Consider the following 23,722-nt stretch of genomic DNA (forward strand, 5'->3'; position numbering starts at 1 on the left):
ACACACACACACACACACACACACACACACATGCACTCAGCAGTCCCCTGTCTTCCAGACTTGGAAGGGTCTGACAGGAGAGAGGATGATGTCATCATCATCTCCAGTTGGGGAAGAGGTTAACCTGCCCTCCACAGTCAACAACATCAGGCTCTGCTTAACCACACACGTCACATACACACAGAGTGTTCTCTGATCTGCAGGGAAATGAATAGAGACGTGCTGTAAAATTTCTGTTCTGTTCAGATTGGAGTGAAACATAATGTGATAATTGCTGTGCAGGTAAATTGATGTCAGCAGCATTGTGCTTTAGAAATTTCACCACCGGATGGACGGTCACAGCAGTCACCGCTTCAACTGAAAAACATCAATTACTCTGGATTAATACGTTTTTCATTTGGACTCTAAAACCAGGGGAACAATCACTATTTTCTAGAGCCTTGAGTGATATGATGGGGGGAAAAAAACTCTTCAAAAAAGTTAGCTGTAATGTTGAAACAAGGACAAGCAGTTTAAAATGACAAATTATGAATTGATTATCATTATAGCTTTGAATTAATTGACTGACCCTCAACTAATTGCGGCAGTTCTTATAATGGCATATAGAAGATCATAACTGTTCATATAAGATCATTTACAACATTGCTCACCAAGAGAGTAAGCTACGTCAGTAGAAGAATAACACATTCTCTACCAGTTGACAATTTTTCACCATCTTCACTATATCATCATGTTGCCCATGTTGTCATCATCATTGTCACACTCTCTGCTCCATGTTTTTTTTTTTTTTTTGCAAACAATTCTTTACCTGCTGTTGTTTGTGTTTTTCAGGCTCCAACAAGAAGAGGAATCACCTGAACCAGAGGGTCAAGCAGCCAGACTTTAAAGTGGCCTATGTTCAGCTGGTGAGAAGACACACACACACACACACACGCACACGCACGCACACACACACACGCACACACACACATGCACTCACACACTCCATCTTACATCCTCCTACTCCCAGAATTTTCTGCTCAGTGTGTTGTTTGAATAGCATTATCTTGTCGACTCCTGTGCAGTACACAGTGGGAGGTGGAGACCTCTCCACAATTACTTTCTCTTACACTCACTCGACTGACTCCACTTTTTTTTTTTTATTCATTGTGGATGCTACATTCTTAAATGCAACACTCAAGGGGAAAGTAAATTTTTTGGAGGCCTTGACACTTTAGCTTTTGTGTAATGGGCTAATTTTCTAGGGTGAGGCAGGTGAGATGGGCTCGTTAATGTTCCCCCAAGTGAGCACTTTATCACACACACACACATGCACACCAGCAGGCACACACTCAGAATTAAACTCAAGAACATCCTTGCTTTACCTGCTTTTTCCTCTCTTGCTCACACGATAAAACCTGTGATGTACGAGCACACACACAAATCACACACCTCTACCTTGCACCTCTCTCTCTCCGTTCTCACGCTCCGGCTGCCCTCTTGAGAAGGCAGCAGTATGGGTTCCTTCAGGGGATATTGAGATATGGTTATCATCTGGTACAGCTCTTTTCTGTGCATGTGCATTGTACCATAGATGGAATGTGAGCAATCATGTGCACTTACTGTGTGCATGTTTTGAAGAGTCACTCCATGATGGCGGCATGTTAGCCCAAACTCCCTCATTGCATCATGGCTGTTGCATTCACACCTGTGCTTGAGGTGAGCTCTGGGTCAGGAAGGCCCATTTCCTGCACGTCTTGCCAATGTTTGATGTCTGTTAGTCTTTGAAACCAAACTTTAAATCCACCTCCCCATCAAAATGTCCAAAAAGCCACTGTTTTAATGCACCTTTGATGCAGATGTGAAAAGCAAGGGGCCTTTGTTTTGCGCCTGCCGTTTTGATCTTGCTGAGATAAATCAACAGCGGTGTAGACGCTTGTTTACGCTGTGCCGCCCACCCGACTGGGAGCCATCAATCTTGAAACGGATGAATAATGAAAATTGTCTAAACACGACAATTTGAAAGAGGATACATAATTGAAGCACCCATGAATCTTTTAAAGGGGAGACTTCCTCCTGTCTGACACCAGGGAAGTGGCCTGTGATTTGTTTTTTTTTGTTGTGTGTGTGTGTGTGTTCAACTAGAATTCCCAGAGGAGTCAGCGGTGATGCTTCTTCTCACCAGACGCACACGACGACGTGCAGTCATAGGTGTGAGAAGGCGGAACACCCAAGCGCGCACAGGCTCATTTGTGACATGTGTGCATCATCCATCCATGCGTGCCGAGCCCTTGGAGGACTGATATTTTCCTTCAGTGTCGTTCGCTCGGTAGTTGTAATCCCATCGTGGTTTTCTGAAGTCATGCTCATTTGACGGTGAACAGCGGGGCAGAAATGCTGAGATGCAGGCTCTTTGTGCTTAAAATGGCTTGATATAAAACTGAATATCCGGCCTTATTTCTCTGGCAGGTTTTCGGAAAAACATGCTCTCTCTTCGACTCCCTTTCCCTACCTCACTCTCTCTTGTGTACACACACATACACACACGTACGCACTCTTACACAAACTCACACACACAGAGCCCCAGAAAACACTCCTTTCTTTTGCAGGGGTGGGTAGAAAACAAGATTGTTCCTAATTGACTCCACATGTGGGAGGGTGTTCTGTGGGTCGATGCTCACACCGCGGTCCCCCCGTTCTACCCTCATCCTTCCCCCTCCCCATCTCCCTCTCCCTCCCCTCGCTCCCTCCATCAGCTAATATTGCAGCAGTAATACATTTGCTCTCTCTCTCTCATTCCTTACTCCTTGGTTTGTGGTTGGGGGAGGCCTCCCGATAGCGGGGTTCCGTGACGGCCATTTTCCTCAGGCTTAGGGGGGACCCCAGTATCGGGGGGAAGAGATAGCGTCTGCATGTGTGAAATGTACACTGTGTGTGGGAAAGTGTGTATGTGTGTGAGGGGCTGCAAGGGGTAAGCAGGGGAGGTGACTAAGGGCATGATGGAGTCATGCCAGAGCAGGGAGGTCCAGAGACGGGGCAAAGCGATCAGGGGGAGGGGGAAGAGACGGGGTGGGGGTGGGGGGGGGGGTGACAAAAACAGCAGTACAAAATGAAAAGTCTTGAGTCTATCAGACTGCTTTTAGGTCTGGCTGCACTTTAATGGGACTGGTGTGTTTAGAGTCAGACTGCTTTCATGCACCGCTAGGACTAGCTGAGGGCTAACTCTAGCGGCTACGCTCGGGGTAACACTTGTTTCTGATTTTCACAGTCAACTCATACTGTTCCATCTATTTGATGCTGTAAGGGCCGATGTTGGAAAATACGATCCTGCACCGCACTTTTTAACCTCTTGTAGACATTACTTCATATACAGTAGGTGTAATTAGATTTCTTGTCTGGTCCACGATCCCTTTGTTTTCCTCAGGTTTTTATGAACGGTCCAGTACTGACTAATTAAGCCACAGCATCTTAATTAAAAGGAAAATCTTTAGCATTTCTTTTTTTTAAGAGAATCGGTTCTCTCAGTTCTCTTCGGTTTACCCCTAATAAATTCTCTTGGCTCGTCTCACTGCTCAAGTGCACCATGCCACCATTTCCAGTTCAATGTTGCTTTTGTTTTAAACCTTTGTAAACCCACTCTAGTGGTTTTCATAAAGGAGAAAGCACTCCACTGCTTAAATTATAGTCATTTTTGAATGTTTTCAGTCAGTGTTTGACAGCATTATTGGCATTTAAACATTTCTGATAAAGTACTCTCTTCCTGGCTCGTAAATGAAAAGGCTGTGGTGAGTTTTGGTTTAAGAAGTTATTTTCTCTCTTTGGAGTGTCAGCTAGTTTGCAAGCGAGCATTGCTGGCTGGTGCCAGCTGTTGCACTTCAGTGGGCTGAGTGCTTAGTGCTCAGAGTGCATGTTGAAAGCTGAATGAATGGGACGTCTGACTGGTCTCAGCATTTCTGAATGATCCAGTTTAGTGCCACATTATACCATAAATTAATAAATGGAGGCAGCAGAGATGAAAGTGACTAATCAATATATAGTTTATAGCTGATAAGTCATCTGATAACATGTACTATTTAAACTTTGCTTACAAGATTTTTGTATTGAATATTGAACTTGACTTCTGTATAAGGATTACAAACACATTCCTAACTTGATTACTTTATTGATCAGGTGAGTTTGTGAGAAAGTGAAGAGACTTCATCATGTTATTGAAAAACACTGATAGTATCTGTGTAATTGAAGGAATCTCAGACATTTTCCTCGAGCTGTTTTCAGAGCAGGTCAGAGAGGAGGAGCAGCAGCAGCTTGTGTTGCTTGCGTGTTCGGCACCACACGGCACGTCCAGGCACCTGTGGGATGCTTGTTACCATTTAGCATAAAAATCCACATGAGTTAACTGTTGTTTGACAGTTAGTAGTATACACCTAATAAAAAAGCACAGAGAGATGAGAAGTCAATGTGTAAATACTGTACAGTCATCTGGGCTGGAGACGTCAAGCATCATCATCTTTTTGTGGGGTGTGGTAGCACAAATCCCACACAAGATCCATTCAACAGCGTTTATCTGCAGACAAAAGCTCACTTCATACAGTGTGAGCAGTGTGCGTAAGAGCAAAAGCAGTGAACGTATGATGAATGAGAAGTTTGCAGCAGATGGGAGAGCAGGCACACAGATGGTCCGAGGTGTTGTCACAATACCGACCTTTAGTTGTCATGAAGTGAGCAGCTAGTTTTGTTTACACATACAACCAGTGATGTCATTTTTTTTTGTTGAAAAAGTAGTCATACACTTATTCATTCACATAGCAAACTATATGCATGTCTAACAGTAAAACTACGATTTTCTTTCATTAAAACATTACAGAACTTCAGTGTGATTATGTATCCTTGTGCATTTTAAGAGGTTTTTTTTTTCTAGCAAGATTTGAAAAATCATGATCTTGTCTTTCTAATTTTTTTAATAAGTTCTATTATTGTGGGGACATTGGCACATTAAAATTAGATCTCTTTCACACACACACACACAAACGACTCTGTTAGCCACTAATATGTCTGCACTATTGTTTGTGTGCCTGGTGACGGAGTTTTCCTAAAAGTAGTTAAAAAAAAAAAAGGTGTCAAGGTTTCTCTCCAGGGCTCAGCTCGCTGACGGCAGTACAACAAACCAGATGCACCCGTCACATTGCCCCAAAGCAATGTCCTGACCCGACGACCACAGAACAAAACAAGATACGGAGTTGGAGCAACAGTTGCAGAATAAGTGGTAGCTTCATTGAAATTGCTCATTTCCCATGTTTCTCTCTGTCGCATTCTCCACCCCCGCTCGATCCACAGGGGAAGGCATCGCTCGAAGTGAGAGAACAGGGAGTCAGCAAGAGAGGGAGAGGGTGGGAGAGAGGGGGGGGGGGGGGGGGGGGGGAGACAAACAAACAGAGGGAGAGACTGAGTGGCAAACATGGAGGAGTTGTGACACAGCTGAAAAAGGGGTGAGAGAGAAAGGAACAGCTGTATGGAGAGTGATTATAAGAGAGAAGCTGTGGCCAACTCCGGCTCTCCTCTCTGTTTGACTGACACTAGATGGCAACGTTTTGCTGCTCAGCGCAGCCTCACTAGCTTGTATCCTATCTGTTCTTGACTCCTTGTTGCTTAACAATAGACCCTCTGGGGTTGTGTGTGCATATGTGTGACTGTGTGTTTCTGGCTGGGCCGAGGGGTTGTGGTGGAGAGGGGTACAGGATGGGGGGGCTGCAAACCCCCGTGACCCCCTGCCTTTTCCTCCCGTTCCTGTTCTCCGCTCTGAGCGAGGCCCCGGCTCTCTGGAGCTGGAGGTGCTGAATCAGGCGGTCAGGCCGAGAGGGAAATCTTGCTTATCTGTGTGGAATTTTATTATTTTCAACTATTTGGATCATGATGGCTCCCGTTCTCCTTCCCTCCCTCTTCCTCCTTTTCACCTTGTCACGCAAACACAGGCTTTCCTTACACAGCCTTGTCTGTCTGTCTGCTGCTCTGTTTCCTTCCCTTTCCCTGTGCTGCCTCACCCTTGCTTATCACACCAATTAACATTTTTAACTTCTGCCACTTTTCCCCTCGTGCTGTCTTCCCCTCTGTCTCTCTCGTTTTTCTCCTTCACATACTGTTAGGGCTAAGTCATTCATCATATGAAAATTGCAGTTTCAATTTTCAGCACCAGCAATTCTTGTATGACCGCATTTCTCCTGTATGCTGAGCTCCTACGTAGAACACAATAGCTAATAAGGCCTATTGTGTTATAAAGCTTAATGTGATTCAAAGCAAGCACACCAATCAAAATAAGCAAACGAGTGAATAACGTACTAAATGTCCTAGACACCCAAAAATCTACAATCACAGGCATCTCATTATTACTTGATGGTACAGTAGACTTAATTAAAAAGAATTCAAATGTACAGATTTCCAGAGTTGTCCTTTTACTTTTATTTAACTTTATTCTTGTTAATTTGACAAAACACTCAGGACAAGGCAATGAGTTCAAAGGATGCTCGTCTTCTAATTGTACATCTACATCTTCTAATTGCTGTGTTTTATTGATATATTATACCATGACCAAACCAGAAAATCAAAATTGCACAAACATATTTAACAAGAGCATGATTTAATGATTCAGCTTTCAGTTGCAGAAGTAACATTATTATATATTTTTATTCACAGTTCTGAGCGAGAAAATTAAGATTAGCCTTTTATCCAGAGTCATGCAGCTCGGGCTTTCACTTAAATGTATCTGTCAGCATTCTAGGCGTATAAATCCTCAGAAGGAAGGAATGGGTTGATACACTAATTAGTGTGTGTACATACATATGTGTGCACACACGTGCGGGTATGCCGGTGGTGAGCCTAATAAAAGGAGAAGCTTTTCCTGGCAATCAAGCTACACTGAAAGGCCCCCATCTCCCTATGTGTCTCCTGATTTGGAAAATTCACTCCTAAGTAAAATCCTGTGTGTGTGTGTGGCTGTGTGAGTGTATGAGTGTACGTGTAGGTTTCATAAGAGCTCAGTGGAGAGAGAACATGAATTATAGAGAACAGAGGAGGGTCTTAACCATCCGGTTTGGAATCTCACACGCAAACCTTTTTTTTTTTTTGAATGGATTCAGTCGAGGCTCTCTGTTTCTTTCTCACATGTCTGACTTTTGTACTCAGTTGAGTTCAGATGATATAAGCTTTAATGACATGTGCGGTAGATGTTTTCCCAGAACAAATTTTATGTCGGTGATATCTATCAAGAAAAACAAAACGGAGACAAGTGGCAGTAAAGAAATCCAGCGTGACGCAACAATAAATGAACGTAGCTCAGCTTCGTGAATACACAGTTGGATCCGCGGGACTTTTCTTTCTCTCTGCCACTACGTCTTTCTCCGTCTTTCCTTTTGCCTTTTTTTTGACTGATCGTTACATTATCTCACTCTGCAGCATCTTCTCTCCTCACCCTCATTTCCTCCCACATTTCCTCCAGGTTCCCCTTATTTAGATAGCCATGGCAACACACGCGCGCACCAATAGGGACACACACAACGTACAAACTCACATGCTCATAACCTCTCTTGATTACCCCTGACCTCCTGACCTGTAATGACACAGCTGCCACTTTGATCAGCCAATCAGCATACGGCGCCACCCAGGTTCTCAACAGGGCTGCCACTAGCCTGATAAAGCCCTCTGATAGGCCCCTGCTGATGCATTTCCTGTTTTGGTATGCTTCTTCGTTTTTTATTTTCTCCACCAGCTGGTCCCCGCATTCCTCAGAGTTGGGGAGGGGGCAGGGGCATTGCCTGGATGTTTATGTTGCATGTGCATGTAGGGGTGAGCGTGTGTGTGTGTGTGTGTTTTTGTGCAAGGGCCTAACTCTCTGTGTGTGTTTGGTAGCCTAGATAGCTGGGTCTGGGGCTGAGAGGGGGGCGGGGTAGGTGGAGGGGATGCTTGAAATTGGGGGGGAGGGTATGTGAGGGTTGTTTACATGCGTTGGTGAGAGAGAAATGGGGTACATTGTGGGGGTTGGGGGGTGGATGACATAGATGGAGGGGATAATGATAGTGAACAGCTGTTTGTGTGTGTGCGTGCGTGCGTGTGTGTAATGGGGGGTGGATGGTTTAGGTGTGATTCGGTGTTAGGTACCAGTGGATGGGTGGATGTCTAAGAGTATTGACTATACGACTACGATTCACTGTTTGTTCGTCATTACCGCTAATATGGGGTTAGTGTATTTGGTTGTGTTATTCTTGGCTGTTGCCGTCACTGTTATTGTTGTTGTTATCTTCCAAGTGTCCAGTTCAAGACCAGATGGATGTAAATGTCTTTGGCAGGGTGTGTATTTAGATGGTGATGATATTTTCCTGAGAGCTCTGTTACTAGGGTCCAATGTCTCCAGTAGCAGGCTGGGAGAAGACATGCCCAGACTTGAAAACTATCATGAGCGTGCGTGCGCACACCCGCACGCACACACCCTCTGTTTGTCTCTAGGCAGAAGTATGTGTGCATGTATCACTGGATGCCCTGCACTAGTATGTCAGAGGTTCCCTGCGATAGATCTTAAAGTATTTTCAGTTGACACCAGAGCTACTGCTCGTCCACCTGCCTGACTCCTGCTCTTTGTCCCATAAAGCACGTACACACTAGGGCTGAGGATCACTCTGTGCCTCACTAATAGATATGAGTCTGTGTGCACCTTAATGCCTTGAGTGCCCCCCTCCCTCCCCACAGTACATCTTATCCTTTGTGCTGGCAATAGACATAGCCGGAGGCATTATGTATTCATGTTGACCGTCCATCGCTCTCTCATGAACACAATATCTCAGTAACGCCTCAGCAGAATTTCTTCAAAATGGTTCACATATTCCCTTGGATTCAAGGATGAGCTGATAAGATTTTGGTGGTCGAAGGTCAAAAGTCAAGGTCACTGTGACCTCATGTTTGGACCACCTTGAGGGAATTTCATTACATCTGGCACAAACCTCCAGTCGGACTCAAGGATGAACTGGTCAGAATTAGCTGGTCAAAGATTCAAGGCCAGTGTGATTTCACAAAGTGTGTTTCATGCCATTCAATGTTATTTATAGGTTAATAAAAACACAAAAGTGCTAATGTTTTATTTCCATGTCCAGCAAAAACACTCCTGACAATTACAGTGCTGTAAGTAAAGAACAGAAGGGGAGACTGTGACCATATCTTTTGTAATATAAGTGAGAAAACTAGTTCTCACAGTATGACTGCATTAACAAAAGCATAACTGTTGATATTTATCATCCATAAATTTGATCTTCTGTATAATGCAACATCCTCTTTAAAACTGATCATATAATAAATTGTTTAAAATATTATATAAAAATAACTATAACTTTATAAGTGTACAAGTAGGAAATTTATGTTTCCTTTTGTAAGAGACAAGAGACAATAATGCACACAAAACACTGTTTGCAAACATTGTCCAAAATATCCATCTCGTAGGTCATTAATATGAATGACATGGAGACACACACAAACAGACACTGCTGCTCGCCAAAGCTGACCAAGTTATTTGGCTGTTGCCGGGCTGTGGAAGAGATGTCATTGTAATTGGAGGGAGGGCCAGGGTCATGACCCTGAATGAACCCACAGCAGGATACTATTGGTTAGTGGTCTACTCTCGCAGCCACTTAACTGTCTTTTACAGAGAGAGATGATTTCACTGTGCTCTGTTTCTCATGCTCAGCTGTTATTTTGATACATTCCCTCCGGCTCTCATGTCATCTCAAAAGTTGACTTTTTCACCTGACTGTTTAGCTCTGTTTTAGCTGGCTGAACAAAGATGACATGCTGTATAAATTGGCTTCATTGTCTTCAATCTGAATCAGCCCGTCCATCCTCACCTCGCTGTCTTTCCTGAGGACAAGAGTCCAGCTTTATCTATGTTTTGGTATCAACTTTCTTTAAGTGTGTGTGTGTCTGTGTGCGTCTGTGTGTGTCTGTTAATGACATAAAGTGAGAGTGAATGTGTAGCCCACCCAGGGGCCTGGCAGTGGAAGCTGTTTACAATCATCAGGCTACATCTCTTCTCCTCTCCTGCCCTCGTCCATCGTCTTTCCTGCCTCTCCCAGTTGTCTTCAATGATTTTTTCTTTGTAATTGCAGATAAAAAAAAGCACTCTTATACAACACAATTTTAGACTAAGAAACCGCAGAGCAGAGGTCAACAATGTGGGTATAGTACCTAAAATCAACAGCAAGAGTGTGTAGCAAAGCATGTTTGAACTGATACTGTTGTAATCTGTTGCTTTTCGAGGTGTTTGCCAATTTGGTCTAGATTATAGAGTTCCTGTCTTTTAGCCTGTCATAGTGGCTTTAGGTTAGTTTGTGTACTCAATACTCTGTTAAAACTGTACTTCAGGCCTGCCTGACATGGTTCAAGTTATCACAGTATTGTCATATAAATGTAACACATCATATTAGAAAATAATCATAGTGAAGTTAAACCAGCTCTTCTTCTCATCTGGACATTAAAATGAGCAATTTACTAATACTAACACAATAAGGTCAAATGATTTAAACAAACAAAAAAAGAGATTATACAATTTTTGAACCATCATTCTAGTGCTACAGGAACAGTGCCGATTTTTTATTGATTGGGCCCATTGTGGAGGGCTTTGATTGATTCTTTGCTTGGCTTAAGCGTTCACAATTCGCCGAACACTCGGTACGGTTTGTCAGAATGTAATCTGAACTAACTACAAGAAACAGCCCAAAAAAACATTCTCATGAACATGTCGTCCATTGTTTGGTCATTTTTTCATATGATTTTATGGGTACAAGGAGCTGGATGTTGACATTGGATAGCCAGTAGTTACTCAAGTTTGCCTAGTATAACAAAATGAACCAAAGGCAAACCACAGCCTGGACTGATCACTGTAGTCGGTTATTTCATTTTTACCTACGACCGACCAGAGATGGTAAGTTGTGGCAAAAAAAAAAAAAGCACAAACACGTCCACAGAGCTCTGTTAAACCTAAACAAACGGGTGTCGAATTTGTTTTTATTCACTTTGCTCCTTGGCCGCCAAAATCGTAATCTTGCAGGGCGACAGGTTGCCAAAACTCTGTCCAGTAAACAAGCTACTTGTGAGTCCATCTGACTTTCCTTTACAAGGCCCGGTTCACTTGTAATTGGGCAGTGTGAACTTAAATGAACCAAAAAGAAACGAAAATTTCATCTGTGGTTGAGACCAAAGAAAACGGACTCACAAAGGTGTGATCACACCTTTAAAACTCGCAGTCCGGCTTCTGAGGCTTGTTTTGAACAAGTGCAAGTAGTTGGCCTTCTCTGTAGTTGAGTTGCCCTTGAGCAAGGCACATAACCTCAAAATGGACAAGTGGAGCTGGTTACCAGCCAACTCGGTGTTGGGTGTTGATGAGTACAGCTGCATGAACTGCTGAAAAAGAGCCTGATGCATGCTCAGTCAATGTTTCCCTAGATAAATAGCGTTTATATACACACACACACACACACTCAGCAGGGAGTTGCCCTCAGCTCTAATCCTGGTAACCTCACCACTGTGGTCTCTCCCTCTGTAGTCTGCCAGGCTCTTCTACCGCAACGTGAACACCTCTCTGTCTTCTCTACCTCGTACTCACACACACGCACCACCACCAGTACTCAAGATGTCTCTGTGCTTTGCTACGGCTTACCCCACCATACCACCACACTGCCACCGCAGCCGCATGAGCCGCAGCCTCATGAGATTTCTCACCGCATCGTCAACACCTCTTTGTTTCAGCATGCGGTCCCCTCTAATGACAGCCGCCAACATCTGGTCGATTTTTATTGACTGGCTTTGTGAATGGCTCTATCTTCTGATGCCCCCATCGGTTGCCCTTCAACGGGGATACGAGATATGTAGTTTGTCTGACTCTTGCCTGTCTCTTTGGGCTTATGTGAATGGTTCAGTTTCACTTTATCAGCCCACTTAAAGCCATTTCAGACGCTGTGACCACATTGAGAGCTCCTCTGTACTCTAATTTGGTCAAGTGTGGTCATCCAATAAGTCAGTGTACTTGCCCCCACCCTCCTCCCCACCCCTCAGTCACATCCTATTTAGATCCCCAATAACTCTAGGTGCTCAAGGTTTTCAAAGAGCACAAAAGAAATGCTGATCTCAAGTCGTAAAAGAGTGGTTAGAATGTATTTTCTGATGGATTCAATTTTTAAGTTGTCTAGATTATCTGAATGGAAGTCGCCATTTGACCTCAAGTAGTTTTACAGCTGTTGAACAGTCTTCAAAGTAATAAAATGTTGCTCCAAACTTGTTTTAGTCCAGAGGACATAAAATCTGATACCACGAAGGCTATTCTGTGGATTGAGGATATTGGAAAATAAAGTCAAACCTACCTCAATGGGGTTGAGTAATCATCTTTGAAAGCCTCCTTTTGTTTTGTTTTTTTTCTACAGATTTGTAGCATACTTCTTACTCTGTGCTTACTGTGCAGCTTGGTCAGAGGCATTTAAATGCTGATGTGTATCTCATCTGTCCCCCTCCAATCTGGTCCAGTCGTGTCCCATATGTTTTAACTCTCAGATCAGCAGGTTGAATCAGCCTTTTGTGTCCTCAGCTGGTGACTGTTCCATAATGTTCTATTCAGCTCCAGGTTGGAAAGGCACTGTGCACCGGCACCTTCCTGTTTTCATCAAAGGCATTTTAACACATCAAGCCAGAATAACTAAAGCTTTCATATTTCATACTTAAATCTAAGCTTATGAATAATAAAAGCCTCAACCCCCCCTTCCCCTTTCCCTTACACATTTCTTCTGTATTGATTTCACATGCATTCCACGGTTGCCGGACACACATTTGTCCATTTTTTGTCAGCATTCTTCATTCTTTTCTTTTTTTTTTCTACTTCTCGTAAGAGGAAATTATTACACAGAAACACAACAGGACTTTTTTTTTCTTTTTCTTTTTTTTACAGCTGTTTTTGAGTTACGACTGCTTGCTCAGTTTGTCACAGATCAGAGGCAAAGGTCAATCAGATAGAATACAGTTGTCCTTTGTGTGTCTCTTTCCATCTCTGGCCTGGTCTTCTCTCTTCACTCTCCTCTTTCCCTTCTCCCTCTGGGGCTTCAAACAGGATTACTTTTGGTCTGTGTATGACTGTTGTAGCCACATGAGCCCTACACACACACAAATGCACAAACCCAGGTTTGATTTGGAGGCATTTCATTGAAGTACATTTATACCCTGGAGGCTTAAACAAGCTACACGCTAGCACTGCATGCCAATAAAGACACAAACCAGTTTCTGGTGAATGTAACTGCTGTGAAAACAACAAGGGGACTCTCGATTGTTGTCCCTAATTTGACAGCTGTCCCCATTCAGCTGGGTAAAAGGCTGAATGTGGTCCCCCAAATGTGACACAGGGCAGATCGACATGCTAAATGCACACTTCCTGGAACAGAACAAGTCATTGGATTAGAGTTTAATAAGGAAACATACACATACGCACAGATGGAGAAAGTGAGAAGGGTTGGTAGTGAGTCAATGACAACATTTGCCTTCCACTCTTAACCCCCCCACCCTCCAGCTTTCTCCTTCTTTTCCCATTGAGGGGGAAACTGTGGGTGTAATGGGTTGTTCATGTGCGTAAGAGGAGTATGTTTACATCGCTGCAGTGTGGGGCCTCGTCCCAATATTCTTGGATGGCATCTTGATTCAGTTGGGAGCGTGGTGGAGCTCGTGGCAGATTGAGGGAAAATATCCACTCCTCCTGTTTGTCGTCTAGGAAGCATACTAGGTTACAGAAAGAAAAAACCCTCGGTGGCACATAATGCCTAACTGTCTTTCCTGACATTTGTCCTCTTTGGACAGGACTTGGTCTTCCTCTGTAATCACTTGGTGTGCGCTCGGGCGGCACAAATAGTTAAAAAAAAATTGCGATCTCGATTTACACCTAAATATGATCTCATTTCTGAAAGGCAACGATTCTTCTGCATTTTATTCCACAACGCTGCATCACAAACAAACACTCCTATTTTCCTCTATGAATTTCTCAAGTGCCCCCAAACGCTGCACTGTCGTTGTCTTATTAGCACGCCGACCACTGCAGTGTCAGAGCAGCCGAGGTGTTCTGCGAGCTGACATAGTAAACATCGAACCATTGGTTTTAGTCCTTCACACAGGTTTGTTTTCACCCTGCTCCAAACGCTGCACCACTGGCGGAGCGTCATGTTTCCATGAGCGAAAAAGACGTGTGGTATGTCATGTTTACATGATCAATTGTCAAAATGAAACTCTGAGAAGTAACGCTAAACTTCAACAATTGAGTTATCAGGGAGTTGGAGCCGATCGAGGTCCAGCCGCATTCACATAGCGGACGGACCACACCAGGGTTGGACTGTAGCTGCCGTCTCGGTGCAGCTGTTTTGGTGCACACCTGAGTTGTGTTCACTGACAGTGTTAACACTGCCTGCGTGAAAACACCCTTGATTCACTTGCTGTCAGAATTTTACTTAAGGTTTTTAGTGCAAACACTTGATATTATTTATTTTAATTGTATTTTTCTTTTTCTTTTCTTTTTTTGGGGGGGTTGTTAAAACAGCATTGCAAGAGTTGGTGTTTAAAATATGTTCAATAAATGTCTTATAATAACAAATGATTACATAATCATATTTTCAAATTTCTAGTCAACTTTTAACATTGATCTAATGCAAGGCCTCATGGAATCACACCTTCTAAATGCTACCACTCCATTCATGAATCTGTTACCTACAGTATAGGGCCCCCATCGCAAAAAACACGCTTGCTAGCCTGCGACTGGGCTTGACATGTTTTCTGCAGGAAACCCTGCACAATAAATGATAAACATTTCAATTTGTGAAAAACATCTTCCCAGGGAATTGTGATCTCAATTCTGAGCAAATAAATCGTGATTCACATTTTTCCAGAATCGTGCAGCCCTAGCGTGCACTCTCGCACACACACACACATTTCCTCCATGCTGTTGTCACACATTAACACAGAGAGCAGACAGACGCACAGGAGAGATCATTTTGGCTTGTAGTGCACAGAGACACGGTGTACATGAGCCTCGCCTCCGCTGTGGCGTGATGTATGTATTTCAAGCAAAAATCTGAATGCTGTCTGCCAGCACTTTCTCTCACTACGGAAATGTGTCCGTCACACGCTTGACACAAGTGCACACACTCATACGCTCACAGGGTGTGGCCTGTTGCCAACAGTAAGACTTGTTTAACGAGTCTCAGCGCTTTGTTGATTTCAGTCTCGGGGCTTTCAATTTTTTTTTGTTTTTGGTGTGCGAGTGAATCGCGCTCTCAGAGGCTAGTGTTAATATCTTTGCCATGTGTATACACAAGGTGTCCAGTGCAGTGCCGTATAACTGTGAACTGTCATGCAACATTGTTCGGTTCATGTTGGATGAAGTCCTGTTTGGCTTACAGCCTCTTTGTTCCTCTTATTGCCAAGTCTGGTGTTTATAGTGCTGTGGTGGAGTCCATCCTCAGTTACCCCTACTGTATTCTCCCAGTTACATCCTCCAGTTTTTTTTCCCTCCTTGCTGGGTCCTTGTCCTCACTGCTCCTCGGACTCCTGCAGCAAACTCTCCCTGGCGTGGTCCAGTGTTTGTGTTCTGGATTCTGCGTTCCTCGATGGTAGTGTGTGCAGAGAGACACTGAGGTCCTTGGCAAGGCCATTGGTTTCCAGGTGCTTCTTTGGTGTTTGGCAGCTCTCTGCCTCTGCCTGACTAAGCCTTCTCCTCCTGACTAAGTCTGCACTCTTGTTTGTCTTTTTGCATTACTGCACTCACTTAAAAACCCTCCTGTAGTTTGCAGCACAGGTGGTGCCACAGGACGGGAACACATGAACAGGGTGGCTTTCCTTGTGATTGAAGGTTGTGCATGTTTTTCTCCCCCTGTTTGCTAAAGCTGGTATCAGAGAGTTTAGACTCAAATGGCCAGGTTTTACAGAGTAACATCAGTTCAAGTCTGAAAGGATGATACCAAAATACTCCTTTCCATCACAGTAATGTTTTGAAATGGTTTGATGGCGTTTGATCCCAGGACGTGGCAGTCTTGTTAAATTGGACATGTCAGGTCTGATTGCAGTTCACATGCAGAAAGACTGGGTTACGCTTAATAACTTCATGCAATGACCTCTGGATCTGTGGAGGCTATAAACCAGCCAGCCTCTCCCACCAGGGTGTCTTGTTTTTCGCTGCAAACTCCAAATTGGGATCAGTTAGTAACTAAGAAATACTGGAGGGTGGACTGGCTCATTGGTTTTTCTTTTAAAAAAGAAAATCAAATATATTTGGGGGTTTGATGGTTTTTAAAATGTAATATTAAAACAGTAAGGAAAAGCAGGATGAAATGTGTTCTTCTAAACTGTTAATTGTTGTTGAATTTGTGGGATGCTTTAATATAATTTATGACACGTTTATATTTCCTCCCCATTTTTCTCTTCACTCTCTATTATCATAGGTCTCTAAAACTAAGCCCATGTCATAACTGCATTTGCTGTAAACTGTAGTTAACAGTGTCCTCTCAAAACAGCAAACACCACAAATTTTGGATCCATGGAGACATAAAAACCAGACAGAAAACTAGTGACTACTGATTTTAAATATGAGGTATCGAGCATCTCATGACTGTGTGTGACAGCTGAAGTCCATCTTGCATCTGTATCTTATCGAAAAACTGTTTCTTAATGTTTATAGATGGTCATAACCTTGCACTTTTAAGATGAAAAACACCTGCAACCATGCACCTGAGAAAACATATTTGTATGTGCACAAGTGTAAACATACAGTAATAACACCTCAGGCTCCTGCTGTAGGTTGTCCCAGTCAAGTAGAGTAGATGAGGCCAAATCCATTCTGCATCTTTGGCTAAGTGAGCTTTATGTTGTCTCCCCCTTTGGGAATTAAACCATGCTATGTTGTAATTATATGCATGTTTCTCTTGGTATTTTGGGGGTTGGAGACAGACAAAGTAACATTCACATCAGAGCCAGACCATTCCTTAACGCCTACACACTGACCCCAAACAAAATATTTCACATATTCAAACTGAGTACTGTAGTTGATTGACAATTGTGTTCATGGAAGCAATTCATTTTATAGTTCTATGCGTCCATATAATATAATTGAGAGGTTTATGAGTCACATAATGACACTTGACTGTTTCTCAGCGGGAAGCTGTTGTTTGTTGTAAACTACAGCATTAGTGACCATTAATCAGTTTGGGAACATTTGCTAAGATTAACAGTTGGCTCAAAATCCAAAACACAGTGATGAAAATGACACTTGTGCAGTGCAGTTTCATCATTGCAAGTTACGATCAGGCTTTAAATGAAGTTGAGTCATTCAAGGACGGCAATGGCCTGGCTCCAGTTGAGACTGATAACGATAAATTCCTGTTGCCAGGTGTCCATGGCAGAGGCTGAGAGGGATCGGCTATGGATATGTGTGCATGCATGCACCCGCTGACCTGTTATTTTTGTGTGTCTGTGTGTGGGTGTACAAGCATGCATGTGTGTTAATACTGTACTCTACGGCATCCTGACACAGACTACAGTTGGGCCAGCGATGCATTAGCCATGGCCAGAGATGGGTTGGTATGGAATAAATAATGGATACCATCCTTTCCCTCTGAATAAATCAAGACCAGAGAAATGGAGAGAGATGAGAGATTAAATGTGGGAGAGAGTTGGAGAAATTGAATGCCAGAGAGAGAAAAAGAGCGTTTGTGTAACTGGAAGAGGGATATAGAGGCAGAAACAGTGTCCTGAATTCCAAATCAGTATCTCACTTCTTCTCTGGAAAGAAAAGGAAAATGCAGTTTGACACGATTCTTGCGTTGCACAGAAAATTGGCTTATGAATCGATTTTAAGTGGATAATAAAAAACGAATTCCTCATATTTTTAGGTAGGGACATGGTGGTTTCTTAGCTCATTTTGCTTTTTTTTTTGTTTGTTTCTTTTTTTCGCTTCTGCATCCCAGGCCCAGAGCCAGACGTTCACCTTCCCCAACATCTTCCCGGAAAAGGACAAGACGCCGGAGGAGGGCTCCATGGACGAGATGCAGGAGAAGTTCATGGAGGACGAGAAGCAGAGGCAGAAACTCGACCCCAGGCGAGGAGGGGTCACCGAGTGGTTCGGACTCTGAGACAGCCCACTGACGGGGAACTCTATGCGCGTATGTGTGCGCGTGGGTGTTTCACTGGGAGCAACATGTATTGATTTACAACGCGACTGTTGTGATGTCACTTCTATTTCTGTAAGAAACACTCAGTATGTAGTAAAGAAGAATGAGCATGTGTGTGGGAGACTGGAGACATGTGTTGTGTGTGTGTGTTTGCAAGGCTCCCGTCCAGTAACCCGAGCCAGAACAGAATCACAGGAGGAGGAGAGTGGCCCAGCTCCATCTTTCATGAAACCAGCCCACCATGCAGAATCTCCATCACCTCGGATGACCTTCTCTCCTTCCTTCCTCCTCCTATTCTTGTGTTCCACCTCCTTCTCCCTTTACTCCTCCTCTCTGGCACCAGCACCTCAGCATCTCCTCCTCCTTTGTCTCTCCTCTTCCCTTAGGAGTTCCCCCTTCCCTTCCCTTCCCTTCTGTCTCCTTGTCCCTCTCCTACTCTCTTCCTCTGCCACACTGGGGAGTGGTACAGTGTGGTATCCCTAGTAGCCCTGACTCTCAGCCAGTTGGATCAGCCTACCTGGACAACCCACATCCTTTCCTCTTTTATGAGTTTGCCTTGGATTAATTGACCACTTTAGGTAAACAACAATAGAGATGTTTCAGCAAAGCAACGACATGGAATTTGCTGGAGTGTTTTATTATTTTGCGGTAGCACGTCTTGCCATAACGCTGAGAAAAGAATGTGCACAGTGTTTGTGTGCATGTGTGTTTGCCTAGCATCCAAGACTTGCCAGCAAATTTGTCTAATTGTAAGTGCTGTTGGAATAAGAACTAATAAACGGTCACTTCTCCAAAAGTGCTCTGCTTACTTTTTCTACTGTTCTCCTCACCTCATCTCCCACGGCTGCTGCGCTCAACAACTGGCACTTTCGAGACTGTGTTTGCCACACAAGCTGGCTTGCGAGTGTGCCAGCGTGGTCTGGTAGCTGTTTTGACAAAGTAATGATCTGTGTTTGAATCGGGCCACTGGAGGACTGAGCTCTCTTACGGTAATAAGGCCCATAAAGGGGAGGGACCTCTCCTGGCCTCGCTCAGACCCTCCATTATACTGAGAGGCCAAGGTTACATTAAGTGTCCCCCAGCCGTGACCACTAATGCTGGTTGACTAACACAAAAGGTCCAGTCCCTGACCTCACCCAGCCAACTCAGCTATCACTAAGGAGAATGTCAATATTGAACCTGTTGGCCCATTGTCTGCTGCCTGGAACCATTCACCCCCTGTGTCGCTATAAAGAAATCTGATTTGGAGGAAAACAAGCCTCCTGTTACACAGCCACTTTCTTTTCTGTCTGCCTTGTTCTCACTTTTTATTTTTCTCTTTCTCTGCTCCTCCTCTCTTTGTTGCCCAGTCTCATCCTCTAGAGAAACAGCTGCTTAACCAACAAATTCCTGTTCTTGCTCTCCTCTTGGCCTCAGCAGACCCCACATAGAAGTTGGGAAATCAAGTTTCTGGTTTTTGCCAAGCAGTAATCTGTCCCTGTTCTCCCTCTGTTCCTTATCATGGGGATACCCTGTTCCCTCTAAAGTCAGATACACAGACTTATGCAAAACCTACTGCATCCATTTCTAATAGCATTGATTTGGCTCTGAGCTTCTGATATTATATCTCTGTTTAAGGCCTGTTGACAGTGGTGGTTATGTGGTGGTGTGGACATTTCGGATACGTCTGCTTAAAGTCAGAAAGATGACAAATTTTATAGTTCACAGACAGACACTGAGACACACTTGGGTAATGAGCTCATCTGTTGCTCACACGCATAAATGTCTCTTACTCATTGTAGCTCTCAATAAATACCAAGTAAACAGCAACAACTAATGAACTGATAAAAAGAAAAACATAAAACACTTTGGGGGCGGAAGAAGGTACTGATCGAGACATAAAATTAAACGATTTTATCCTAATAGACTGGTCTCTGAGTGATTAAAATAATGTTTCTCAAAATCATTCATGTTTTACTTAAAATAAAATCAGGATATGATAGTTTCCCTCCCTTGATAATAGATGTACTGACAATATAATTTGGAATATAATTCTAATCAATAAAAATGTTACATGAGCTGAAGAAGGCTTTGATTTCTAAGTGATAACATCTGTGGAGGGCCTGCCAAAGTTGAGGTGAATAAAACGGATGACTGTTTCTCTCTCCAGAGAAGAACACAGGGGTTGACCTCAAAATGCAATGTTTACCTTAAAACTTATGAGGCAAGATTAAGTATCACATACTGTATATATATCACATTCCTTCAGATTTAGAGGACAGGAACAGTTTATATGTTTTACATTAGCTGTATCTGTTAATACTGTCTTTTTTTTTTTTTTTTTAGCTCTTAAAAGACATTGAAATTCTTGTATTTCAGTTGGTCAGAAGCATAGGGCCCTGGAGCCATGCCATGATGATGATGATGATGTTGATGTTGATGTTGTCTTCAGTAATGGCAAAGATGGACACTGCAGGTATGTCTTTAAGTTTAGAGGACAGGTCTGACATGAAAAACTAGAGTCTTTGTTGTCCTCGCCTCAACTTATTAATGCAGGGAACGCCAGGTGATCCCACCCCCACCCGGCAGTTCGCCACATATATCAGCAGGGATTTTTCCTTAATTATACGGTAAGGTAGTCTGGTGTCTTGGCTGCCTTTAAGTGCGCTCTGCAGAGATGGACTCATCCTGCCTGTATAACATGAAGTGAGACACAAACTTGAAGATCATCAGGTGTTGCCTTTGATCTTTGTGTCTCTGGCAACTGACGAGATGATCTCAGTCAAAAAAAACAAGACAAATATTTTAACAAAACCACATTTCAATTAATTTTCTACCCAGAGTCTATTGCATTTGACTGTCCTCCAGGTTGGACCCAGAATGTAACCAGACTCCGGCGATTGCTCCTATCGAACCATTATATAACATAATATGAATATAAATCATTTTTCTTTTTAAATGCACAGTAATATGTTGTTGATCACTAAATTACAGTACTAAAAAGTAGATGAATAATGTCAGTAGTAAAGGAGGATTTAAAGGAGGAGCTGAGTTTATGTAAGCAGGTGTTTGGAGCGCCTGCCAGAGCAGATCAGACCAGTCTTTGCTGGCAGAGACCGGCCAGATTGCCGTCTCCTGCAGAGGGATCAGACCTTATGTCACAAAGCTAACTGCGGAGTCATTAGTGATTTTAAAATTTCCCCTAATGGAAGTCTTAGTATTTTTCTTCAGTAAGTAATGTACTGCACTAACTTCACTGCTGTAAAAAATAATGACTGCTAAATAGCTTCAAAGCCCCCCTTTTTCTCTCCCTTCTTCCAAAGCTATGTACACCCCTTCTCTCGCCCTGCATGTTCTCTCCATACCTCTCCCTTCTCTTCATACCTAATAAAAAGCTCAAGCACAATGTGTCTCCCCCCTTGTCCGGCCCTGTCCATGCAGCTGGCAGCCATTTCCCTGTTTGTTAACACACTGTTCTCCCTGCCAGTCAGATGATGCTGTGTGGCTGGAGTGTGAAGGAACAGGATAATGGCGGGATGGAGAGGTATGCGGTGAAAGTGAGGGAGCGAGCGAGCCCCACACGTCCTGTTTGAGCCGATCTCAGGATGAGAGTAAGCAGCCGCAGATTTATAGGGATCTATGTGTGCTGAACAAGATGCATCGTATATTGTAATGCATCACATGTCGTCTAAGTGCAGAGGGAGGGAATGTGAGTATGTGCGTGCGAGACAGAAAGCTCAGGAAGGACGGAGCGAGAGAGCAGATGGAGGTGAGGGTGAAGTGAGAGTGAAAAAGAGATGACATCACTGAGAAAATGCTGAGCTGGATTTAAGGACTACTGGATGGAAGAGGTCTACTCCCACAGTGCACCATCTCTCTCTCCCTCCTTTTTTCCCTCTCTCCCTCTCTCTCTCATGAGATGTACAGTGCAGGTCGTGTTCCCATCCCTACACGGTTGGTTAATGGAAGGAGGGTTGAATATTTTAAACAGCCTTCACTCTCCTCCTTTTTCCCTGCTTACTCTTCTCTCCCTCCCCTTTTTTTTTCTTGTTCAGTTGTGCATTAGTCAAGTGCACACATGACCCTGTTTCTGCTACTGCAGTCCACGTTTGGAAGCTGCATGACATCATGCTGTATTTTTGGGATCAGTTGGAAGAGTGGCGGTGTAGTGAGTGTCCTCCCTGACTCTCTGTGGCCTCCCTAGGGAGCACATCTCCTCCTTGCTGCCTGTAGTAACTGGCTGCTTGCAAAAGAGAGCTCTTCACCTACAGATGCCCCTCTGCGTCCTGAAGCTCTAAAGGAATTTAGATGAAGCACCTCACAGTAACATTGTTAACGTACGTTATCTCATCATTATGTGGTCACCGGGCCTGGCCTGCAAAAGAGCAAGAGAGCTTCATGTACAGTAGTTTGTAGTCTGCCCTGAGTGATAACAAAAGAGGATATAAATTGAAGGCTTTGTCCCATACATTCACACAATTAATTACCAACTGTCTGTAAAATTGCACACACTCATAGTTGCACAGTTACTACCTCTACCACCCTCTTGTGCAGACGCACACACTCCCACACACTCACACTTGTGTTCACTAAGACAACCGGGGTTGCCTGCTGAGGATTCTGACGGCCTCTCTTGGACTAGAGCCATACACATTCCTCCTTCCCCAGGTTGCCATTGGTTCATCTGAGCTCAGCCAGTGCACTCTGTCACCCCATAAGTGTGTGTATATATGTGCATGTGTGTCTGCTTCAGTGTGAGTCCATGTACTGTACGCACCCTTACATAAAAAAAAAGTTAACATCTTCTGTTTTTCCAAGAATTTACAACACACGCACACACCCACACACACCCGTACACGCACACATGTGCAGAAACACACATGCACACATGATGCTCGTGTCCATGCCTCCTTGTGAACCACTCACACATACTTAAAATGCCCCCTGATGTGGCCCCCCAGTGTATATACACGGTCATACTGTACTCACATCTATACACATGTTGGCCCAGAGCCAGGAGCAACAACTGAAGGAGGACACTGTAGAAAACATGTGGACCGGCTGTTTATTGTTGCTTAGATTACGAAGGATCAGTGTGCTTTACTTTACAGCTATTTTCTAATATAAAGAGTCAATGACAAATGACCTTATATTGTCGGTTTATATCAAGCACAACATTGATTTCAGCTTTTTGCAAACAAAATCAGTGCTAGTATGTGAACTGTAGTTCAAAATGTTGTCCACCAGTAAACTGCATTAATTGATTGTCTTGAAAGAAAAGAAGGGAAATGAATTTGATGATGCCATTGTTGCTATTCTTAAAATTCAATTTCGTTAACAAGAGCGTTAACAGCCACAGAAATGTTATTCGATACTTAAGTGCAACTTTTTTAGTACTTTATTTGAGTGAGGTGTTGATCTCTTTAAAAAACAAATTACTTAGGCAAAAGGCAACACTGTAAAACATTTCAGTTACAAGTAAAAGTAAATGAAGAACATCAAGAGGGAACTAATTTTAACAACATGAAAGACTGGTGGATTGTTGAATC

At 43.5% G+C, this 23,722-nt stretch overlaps 1 protein-coding gene across 1 annotated transcript in view; it reads left to right on the top strand.

Annotated features, from left to right (window-relative positions):
* The window catches only part of mrpl23 (mitochondrial ribosomal protein L23), a 34,205-nt gene extending 15,212 nt beyond the window's left edge, over positions 1–18,993 (top strand). The window contains exons 4-5 of the mRNA XM_083974472.1: positions 832–905; positions 17,991–18,993. Coding sequence (XP_083830598.1) covers positions 832–905; positions 17,991–18,155 — 239 coding nt within the window. The 3' untranslated portion in view covers positions 18,156–18,993. The remainder of the gene's footprint in view (positions 1–831; positions 906–17,990) is intronic.
* The last annotated feature ends 4,729 nt before the right edge of the window (positions 18,994–23,722 follow it).

This window comes from Trachurus trachurus (genome assembly GCF_905171665.1).
Source record: "Trachurus trachurus genome assembly, chromosome: 6".
NCBI lineage: Eukaryota > Metazoa > Chordata > Actinopteri > Carangiformes > Carangidae > Trachurus > Trachurus trachurus.